Source organism: Ptiloglossa arizonensis, chromosome 7 (assembly GCF_051014685.1).
Source record: "Ptiloglossa arizonensis isolate GNS036 chromosome 7, iyPtiAriz1_principal, whole genome shotgun sequence".
Classification (NCBI taxonomy): domain Eukaryota; kingdom Metazoa; phylum Arthropoda; class Insecta; order Hymenoptera; family Colletidae; genus Ptiloglossa; species Ptiloglossa arizonensis.
Window position 1 is genome coordinate 1,909,735 of NC_135054.1, and position 10,399 is coordinate 1,920,133.

The following is a 10,399-nucleotide window of genomic DNA, read 5'->3' on the forward strand; positions in this document are numbered from 1 at the left end:
AATATTGTTTGATGTGTTCTATGTCAATATGTAATTCTTTCTTTCTTTTAGGAGGTATGCCAGGATTACAAAATATCATGAAGCAACTTCAGCAGGGTGCAGCAGGAGGACTTGGAAACTTAATGGGTGGCTTTGGTGGAAAGTCGTGAGAGTTGACTTAAAGATGAAAAGATACATTAGGCAGATCAACTGGCAATCTTTGATACAACTCTTCGTTAAACATCAATCAGTAATAAATGAGAAGAAGGGACTTTGAAGCCTTGACTTTTCATCGAGAATGATTTCGTGCAGAAAATAATACAAATTTAAGGGAATTTTATTATTTATGCTTAGAGATTTTTCTTAATGCGGAAAAAATAATAAAAAGTGATTTTCTGTACCATGTTATCCTATTCTAGTTCTGTTCACGTTTTTTTTGCACTCCTGTCTCCTTTTCTGTTCATTACATTTTTGTACATATGTTACTTTGTACTACTGTAACACAGATATTCTCGAATTATGGTGAGGTTGGTATACTTTGCTGATGGACGAGTTTGGAACAATAATTCCACCTATAATTCTAATTATTACGGGTATATTTCATTTTATTGATGTATGTATGTGGGTATATATGTTTATAGTGGTGTTATAAGAAAAACTATTTTGAAAAATTAAAAAATTTATTTACAAAATAAATCTTCCTTTGTGTTTTTATAGAATTGACCCTCCGACTATTACAGTTTGGAGTCCTGTGCCGGAGTTATTTCTGATTCACATCTGTATTCCGTAGTATATACATATTTATGTTACTCGTATGTGATACTGTAGCAACACAGTGACATTCGTTCTTGCTCGAAGTCCTCATGGATATACCACCACTATTGATAAATCAATTTCGTATTACATTATGGTTTTCGATGTTGTATACAAGAGAAATGAAATATAAAATAATAAAAGCAAAACATGAATAATTACTAACCATTAATTAGATAATATAAATGGGTAAAGAATACAAGTAAACAGAAACTGGAAAAAGTAAAAGTACCCAATTTTATTGGATAATAAGATTCAAAACTAAGATACAAAAATTTATACAGAAATTTACATAAAATGTTTGGATATAGCTATACAAGTAATAATTCTCATTCTGCTTACTTTCTTCAACTGAAGGCATAAAATTGAAAAAATAGGGTTCTCATATCGAAACATATAAAAAAAAGGCAATATAGAGGGAGCATTTACTTTGTATAGAAATAAACATATCGTGAGAGAATGCCATTGTACGAATATTTTAAACAGCAAAACCTAATCTAAAATGTTTACGTACTAGTATGTTTTTTATAGTTGATGCAGATCTAATTGATGCAAAGTAAAAACCTTTTTCTGCTGTCAAATATGCGCATTCTGCCATAGTAGCAAGAATAGATTTCAATTGTGTCCCTATCTCACTATATATGTAAATATGAAGCTTGGAGATTATAAACTACTAAGGTTTCGTTTATGCTTATATTTAATGCATAAAACGTCTGCTTTATCTCGTAAGAATTATTTAATATAAACAAGAATATTATGTAATATTAATAGTTTTTCTATAGGTGGAATAATAAATATGATTAAAAATTGCAAAATTTAAATTGCTTTTATCCCGTTCCTTATTAAGTATTTAGCGACCAAATTGATTTACGTAGAAGTATGGTCAGATAAAACATTCGTCAATTTTTTTTCCGAAATTAAGTATCTATATATTCGCTCGACTGATAATTTTATACTTTATTGTTGATAGTTTTCAATCGCATGATTACAACTTGGATTAAGAACTTTCGTTCCAAGTTTTGATTAAGAATTTAATGCGGACAATTAAATACTTTGTACATACATTTATTCTTGACATTCTTTTGATTTTTTAAGAAAGCTAATCAGAGCTTCGTTAATGTTCAAAGTTTCATCTAAAAACCTTTGTTACACACTCGTATCGAAGTTGTATATTTACACAACGTGCAATATGCTTACTATATCGTAAATGTTGCACTCAATATTGCTATACATATTAAGATGATTCTTACTCGTTTGTATTCATTCTGTGTAACAAAATAATTCTTTATTTTCGACGGATTTGTATTTCCACCTTGCCATTTAACTTGATGTATTTTTGTATTATACTCAGTACACATAATCTACTGTAAGCGAGGAAAAAAATTTATTTGTATAAATAAATTTTCATTAAAGCACGAAAAAGTAGGTATTTTTAATTAATTTCACAAGCAAAATATTCAGCGAATGTACCGGACGTCGTGTTGAGTGATTGACAAGAAGAACTAGTTCAATGAATTCATTCTTATTAAACGATGAGTGGAAAATCATAGTACATTCGAACAGAAAGTAATTCTATGTAAAAGAATATGGGGAAAATGTGGTACATAATTCTTTCATCTGAGATTTCGTTTTCGAGAAAATCTAATTTGAAGTTTGTTATTTTCTTTTCAGTTTATTACATTACAAATACTGCTGGAAGTTTCCTTCTCATTGTTGCATAGATAACTATACTTGACGAATTAAAGATAACTAAACGGATTTTAATATATTATTATTTTTTAGATACTACTTGTAGCAGAAACGGTACAATCGCAAGCTCCTAAAGCGAGTAACACGTTAATACACTCTCGATCAGACTATGTTGCCGTAACTCGATAATTTGCAACAAACGAAATGAAATTAACTGTTAACGCGGTCTGATAAAGTATTACTTCGGTCAAATATCGAACTATCTGAGTATAATATCTTATCATTATCAATGTTTACAAACATTAACGTACTAGAGACAACCAGTAAAAACATACATAATAAGTAAATCGCATTGGGTAGTTGAGCAAACTTGAAATTCCATTTTCTCGAAAAGGAAGTCTCGAATGAAAATATTGTATACCACATTTTTTTTCCTTATTTTTTTTAACGTAGAATTACCTCCTGACCGGTTCTACTACGATTTTCCATTCACCTTGTATAATAATAGAACACATATATAGTAGAAACGCTAATTCTGATAAAGTGAGCAATGCAAACATGAAGGGAAATTATTCCACGAATTAGAAACCTTACATTTTGTTTTTAAACAAAATTGTGCAAAGAAAATGTGACATTCTATATAAGCAAATTTGACAATTCAAACGTGTTCAAAATTTATCTGTGTTTCAATGTCTACAAAAATTAACTGTTGATAATAAAAATCTTGATACCAAATTACGCAAAGAAAAATAAACGGAAAAAACTAAGAAAATGTTCAAATTATTTCTCCTTTTCTGTATTAAGGTTACAAGAAAGAAACATTGTTAGTTGTGGTTGAATAATGTCACTTAAAGAAATGCTAACAGTTTTTCAAATTTGGAAAGTATTTTAAGTAGTCTACACTTGATTTAATTAAGAAACGGAGTTGCATATCTGACACATCATAAACAATTTCCTATAAAGAATCGAATATTATTTAATTATTGAACAAAATGTGTTCCTTGGAAAAGATGGAAAGCTAAAAAAACTTAAGGTAAAAGATAGATTACGATAAAGAATATCGATACTTACGTAGATTATCTTTACATTTAGTTGGAGTTTTAGCCTAGATAAGCGGTCTTTACATTTACTTTACATTTAGAAAAGATAGGCCGTTTTCACACATTCGACCTCATCGGCAAGGAGGGACTCCTAATTTAGTTCTCGTCAAGATTAATCGCATCAACGGAACGCGGTTTTAGAGTTTTTGTCAGAAACTCTAGTCTTGTCAGAATAGTTATTTAAATTTTGTTTAATAGTCCACACATACATACATATGTATATTAAAAACGTGTCTGAAATTTATTTGAATCCCTGCACGCGCCAGTTAATCATTCTTGACGCTTTACAACTGATCTACCTGTATCGAGTTAAAAGAAGGCTACGTTGAAAAAGAAATAAAAGGAATAAAAAAAAGATTGTAGAATCGCTTTCTTCTTCAACAGCCTCATATCTAACCATTTCCAATCTGTAGTAGCCATCTTCATCATGCGTAAACTGTAATCTTGTATGACCACTAGGTAGTTGCAAATTACCTCGATTAAATGTTTTGTCAACCTGTAATTTTTTCTGTATTTTATTGAGCATTCACGGCAGTAATATCACCATACTTGCATACCATGAACTCGTTCTACATATTTTAAAATACCAAAAATTTGTTTTCAAAATTGTAAAGCGTGATAGCAGCAAGCGGCGGAGACCTCGAAAGCTGCATCGAGCAATCTACATTGGTCCAGCGAATCGGACAACGATCAACCACAATTAGTCCTTCCAACGGGAAGGTGGTCCTTCGAGAAGCTTATAGTCGGCACCCCATCGTGCAAACACATTCAATGCTCGAAAGATCTTCGAAATCTACTACGAGCAGTTAACAAAAATTATCCCTATCAAATTTTCCATTAATGATACTCAACGAAAGGAACATTCGGAGAGGAGGCAGAATAAACCTTACATATTTTTCAGCCTTCTATAATTCATTACATTAATAAAATAAAATTTGTGCGAAAGAACAAAATTATTGTGTTCATAAATTGTGTGTTGTGGAAAAATGTTCTTTTGGTTCTGTGAGAGAACATAAAAAATTAAACAATTCTTATATTCAAAGCTCTATTCTATTTAACACTGTTATAAAGTTTTTACTGTAATGTGGGTTTAGTGGATTGAAACAATAGTGAGAACGTATAATGAGTAGAACTTTTATGAATGATTTTTTCGACAGCTTGTTGAATTTATTTTAATATACAGTATCATACTACGTATAAAAATATATAGTACTCCATTTGAAAATATTAAATCGATTTTAGAATCTCTTACAATAGCAGGTACAAAAAATATTTACATCATATAACACCTCCTTCCATAACAAACAACTTCTTTAAAACATTTTTTTCATAATATTGTTTCCTTAAAAAATATTTCACTGTATTGAGATAAACAGACACAGTGCAAATATATATATACTTATTTTTTGTTTGTTAGGATGTGTCATAATATTAATGTGTCTTTTTCTTGTTTTCTGTTAATTTTTGTAATAAGAACTAAAAAAAAAACCGGATACTGTTCAAAAATAAAAATTTTATATTCAAGGAATACTAGCATTGATAACACTGAACTGTGAGAGTATGTTTCAAATAATCAAATTAGTAGCTTGAACATCTGCGATTCCAACGGAAGTGCTACCTTTATAGATATGTTACTATTCATCTATGTTATTGTTATTTAATTCCAATGTAAACAATGGTTCTATTTTTAAAAGAAGTGTATTAAATAACCTTAAAAGACTTTGTGAATTTTTAAGAACTGTGTTGATATATTCCAAAACATTTTTGCGAGTTTGAAAGTTACTATTTAAAGTATATAATAGAGTACCATTATACAAATTAGCAACTTTAACATGTAAGTAAGGGTAATCTAGGAGAGCATTTAAATTTATGGCAAGATTCAAACAAGTTTGAAACTGTGCAAATGCATGAATAATAGATCTGTCATATTTTTCAATACTTGATATTTGAAAATGAGAAATAAAAAATGGTGCAGCTAGTAAACAATCATCAAGACAAATTTCATTATAGGCTTCAGTTATAGTAACATTTACTGAACAATGTGCCTTATAATTATTTGTTTTTCTTCTCTTCTGTATAGCCTCAATTACTTCGCCATATATACGTTGAAAAGTTAACAAAGATCTGTGTTTTCCAATTTTTAAATCTATTATATTAAAAAGCATGCAAAGAAATATAGAATATAGAATATTTTTAATTGATTTATTAGTTTTTTGTTCTTCCATCCAATATTTAATGGTAATAATATATAATTTCCATTCTGGAAGAAGTTCATCGATACATTCTGTATCTATAATCCCCAGGGCATCATCTAATATTTGCCTTCGAGCAATTAATGGAGTTTCTCTTAAATTAAACTGAGATATAGAATAAATAGGATATAAAATAAATGAATATTTCTCTACATATCGAAATTACAGTTTGTATGTATGCAAATATATTCTAACGCGCAATTCCAAATATTTGTGGCGTGGTAAGTACACGTGTTGCCATCTATTGGATAAAAGGTTTAACTACAGCCAAGGTATGAAAACACCTGGCGGAGAAACGCTCAAGTTTGTCGAAGAATTGTTCTGATTTCCACGAATAGATGGCGCGACAAGCATAATTTACCGACTTTACAGATAAGTAATTCCATTTGTATGGTATTTCCTACCGTGCGATAAAATAAATAAACATTTTTGTACAAACTTTTGTATGTTTCATCTTTCGAATAAATGTGAAATTAAACCTTCCACGGTATATTCTAGCCTTCCTTTATAGATTTAAAAAAATCTTTAATACCTCGAAATCAAGGCTACACGTATCGATTACCGACTCACAAGTGTTTATCACGATGATTTTTCTATATAGAAAAGCGATTAATCGAATTCCAGCACTTTTAAGTAAAAAATACAACTTCTACGCGTATTGTGTAAATTATGAGAATTAAATAAATGGTAAATTATTGCACTAAACAGATAATTATTACTTTCGGTGCTTTAAAATTTTACGAAACAAATTTTTACTTTGAATCTCGATCAAAATCAATTTCTATAAGTTACTTAACCATTTATAATGCATAAATAACATACGATTAATTTTGGGAACATGCATAAATGTTAGTAACAATCGCGAAAATTAACAAACATGTTCTCCAATAGATGACAACCCATATAATTACCACGTTACAAATGGTTGGAATTGCGCGTTCAGAATACATTTGCATGCATACAAACAATAATTTCGATATGTACAGAAATATTCATTTATTTTATCGCACGGTAGGCAATGGCATTCGAAAGGAGATACTTATATGTAATGTCGGTAGATAATGCTTGTGGGGCCATCTATTGATGAAAGTCAGAACAATTCCTCGACAAACTTGAGCGTTTCTCCGCCAGGTGTTTTCACCCCTTAAGTGTAGTTTACCAATTCTCCAGTAGATGGCAACTCACTTTATTGCCGTGCGACATATGTGTGTCATTGAGCGTTCAGAATATATATGCATGCATACAACTATAATTTCGATATGTAGAGAAATATTCATTTATTTTATCGCACGGTTACTTCGATTGTCTTTGTTCGATCTAACGAATATTTCAAGAAATTGATGGCTTTCAAGCCGTTATTTATACTAGGACATTGTTAATATTTGTTTAAACTATGGTCCTACGACAATTGTTGATAATGATGATAAATAAACATCATGATATTGCGAAATCTGCGAAGGCAAACGGTTTTAGTAAATGTTTGCCGCGCGACCCCCATTTTTGTTAAAGAGGTGAAAAATAACCCCCTTACTTTCCACAGCGATGCTCAGCAACAGAGCAGAGCCACATTGCTTGGCAAGAACAGCAAGCTGCAGTCTTTGAGGGGACTCCGCGAGGACCTGGCACATTAAATCCTGTACCGTGTGGTAATAATTGAGGTTGGCCTGGAGGAGGAGCCGGGAAGCTATTATTTACCAGTATCCCCGTCTCCTCCAGGCATCCCTCCCCTGCCTGCGACGACTTTGTGACCCAGACATCCGCATACCTCGGCCGATAAACTCCAGCAAACTAAATTCTCCGTATGACCTCTCACCACCTGCGGACCACAGTTCCGCGTAAGGTCCCCAAAACCCTGCGGAACCAACGATATCAACCTATATATAAGAACACAATCCATTGAATGAAGTCAGTTAATTAGCAGCCAAGTGCTGTGTCGAAACTTTGAAACTCCGTCCTACGTCAACCTGAATCTTCGATTACTCTAAAACCGCGTTACGGCCTCTTTCAGTAGTTTTATAAAATATCTTCTGATATTCTAAAATCACGCTACGGCTCTATTTTACTAGCATCTTCTTTATTCGTTTAAATGCACTAAGGTGACATTTTGACTCATCCTCAGTAGCTAGACAATCTAGAGAAGCTACGGTCTCCCATGTGTATCTTCTACTCGACATATATTTTGGCGATATTTAAGGAATTTCCCCGTAACACCGTCAACGTCCATGGCTGACGACACCACCCACGCCGCTGTTAATTCCTCTGCTAGAGACGCTGTAGTGTTCGCAGTTGAGGCTGCACTCCCCGGGGCCGGTTGTGGCTCCTGGGCTCGCCTCTTCTTCTATCAGGAGGGGGGTGCATAATTTTTACCCTCAATTCTGTGCACGGCGGGTCTTCCCAGATCTCGCATATAGCGAGCACTTGGGACACGCTGCACACTAGCTTGCGCGGTAGCCCGCAGCAGCGCAGCGATAACAAACACCGCTACGGTCCACCGCGGAAGTATACGCTGTCTGAAGTATCCTGTCTCCAGATAACGGTAGCACTGGAGAGGGCGCTGTACGAGAATTTCTATCTTCGCCACCACCCACCCCACCATGTGCCCCCTGGCCTGTACCACCCTGTGGACGGCAGAGAGGGCCTTCTTCATTCGGATTTCTTCGACCTTTATGTGTCCTTCCATGTAGTCCCCTACGCAGACTAACGCCAGGACTACCTGCTCCCAGGTGACCAAATCATTCAGTCCTTTCACACGAAGCTTCACGTACTTCATGGGTCGGGTAACCTGAACTCCCTGGGCGGCCAAAACCTTGTTCGCCCTGAATTCGTAAGGACGTAACCCGTAAGGCGAAGAGGTCCGTCTTTACCCTGCCATCAAGACCCGGGATTCCTAAAACAAGGGCCGCTACGCGTTTCGATCGCACTGACTCGATGTCGAGCGGGGATAGGTCGATTTTCGACCTTATCGAAATTTTACAAATTAGCGTTTTCGAATTATAACTAAATACTGTCTAAACCATAAAACTTCCACCATCAAAATTTCGACTCATGCTTATGTCTTTATCTTTCCTTAAGTCATATTAATAGTATTTGTATCCGGCCCGGCAAGGTTAAACTTCTTCTCATCCGAAAATATAACATCCTTCCATTCTTCATCTCAGGTCATATGATTTTTTGCAATTTTTAATCTTGCAGCTTTATGCTCTTGGATAAGCGGTGGCTTTGTTACCATTTATGTTCATTTTAAACATGTATCATTATGCAATATTTGCTGTACACGTTGTGTAGTTACAGGTAATTGTAAATCTCTTTTTCCTTGAGCGGCAGTTGTATCATTATTTATAATTTCTTTAAAAATATGAGAATTATTAAGCCTAGTTAATTTTCAATTGCCTCCAGAATAATGTTTTTTCTCATAATTAATACCTAACTTCAAGTAGTTATATACACAAATACTAGATCTATTGATCTTTTTTACAATTTCTCAAATAGAGAATTGTGCATCAATATATACATCCACTTTTGCTCTCTCCTGCGAAGACAAAATTTTCCTTAGCAGCACTATAATATACCATACAATTATTTAACGTTATTATATAAACATTGTATTTCAATATCAATACTTACTCTTAAGGAGATAAGATCTATGTTTTTTTAGTGTATCATGAAGCAAAACTATAGAAAACTTACTGTCTTTATACAAATTTCATTATTGCCTCTATCATTATATTACTGTTTCTGTTTACCAAGTTTTGAGCTGCGAGTTTGTTTACATTTACTATATTCCAGTAAGTGCTTGCCAATGGATTTTCTCATACCAGTAAAAGACATTTATAAAATGAAGGAATATTTTACAGAAAATCATAGCATTTTTAAAGAAATTTCGTTCACTGTATAAGAACAATAATGAAATTGAAGGAACATTTGTTAAAAGAATGGAAACTTATTTCATAGGAATATTTTTAAAAAATTATATGAAATATGCCTAAGTGATTACATGAAATAATAAAGCAACAGGGTCAATCAACGAAATATTAAAATTATGATAATATGGTTAAAAAATATACATATTTTATGTAAAAGTAATGTAACTTGTTCACTATTCAGATATTTTTGCAACGTCAAATTTTAACATAATTTAATGTATCGTTTGTTACGCAAAAAATTATATGCCATAAATAATTAAAATTTATATTTCTAACTAACTAACTAACTATAATAAGTACTTTACTATATTAGAAAACATTCAATTCAATAATATTATTATAAACAGTCAAAAAGAGTAATAATTTCTTGAGCAGCTCCATGTCCAAATATTAATACTAGTCACTGTATATATTCTTTTCTATAATATCAATTTAGTTTGTCCTTTACGGAAATAATTTCCAAATCTGAACCCTGCTTTGGTAAAGCTTTTCTCTACAAAAAAAAATATTAATATTAATGATAGAAAAATTTGAAAACAGATTATTGTCTTTATGGTTATATAATATATTTCTATGTTACTGTACACGTTACTAATTTTTATATTTTAGAAAACGCTAATAAATCATATTATTTGAAAGTATA

General features: G+C 32.4%; 2 protein-coding genes across 5 annotated transcripts in view; one reads left to right on the forward strand and one right to left on the reverse strand.

Moving 5' to 3' along the window:
• The window catches only part of Srp54k (signal recognition particle 54k), a 31,961-nt gene extending 31,562 nt beyond the window's left edge, over positions 1–399 (forward strand). For both annotated transcript variants that reach the window (XM_076316174.1, XM_076316173.1), the window contains one exon: positions 52–399. In XM_076316174.1, the coding sequence (XP_076172289.1) occupies positions 52–149 (98 nt within the window). In that variant the 3' untranslated portion in view covers positions 150–399. The remainder of the gene's footprint in view (positions 1–51) is intronic.
• Positions 400–7,884: 7,485 nt separating this feature from the next.
• Positions 7,885–9,765, reverse strand: LOC143149090 (uncharacterized). 3 transcript variants are annotated; one of them, XM_076316165.1, is made up of 2 exons: positions 9,458–9,765; positions 7,885–9,362 (listed from the first exon to the last, which is right to left on the reverse strand). In XM_076316165.1, the coding sequence occupies exon 2, from the start codon at positions 8,601–8,603 to the stop codon at positions 8,175–8,177; it is 429 nt and encodes a 142-aa protein (XP_076172280.1). In that variant the 5' UTR covers positions 8,604–9,362; positions 9,458–9,765; the 3' UTR covers positions 7,885–8,174. The 3 variants fall into 3 exon arrangements, with proteins under 3 accessions (XP_076172280.1, XP_076172279.1, XP_076172281.1); XM_076316164.1 differs by having other exon boundaries at positions 7,885–9,381; XM_076316166.1 differs by having other exon boundaries at positions 7,885–9,178; positions 9,257–9,765.
• Between the last annotated feature and the right edge of the window lie 634 nt (positions 9,766–10,399).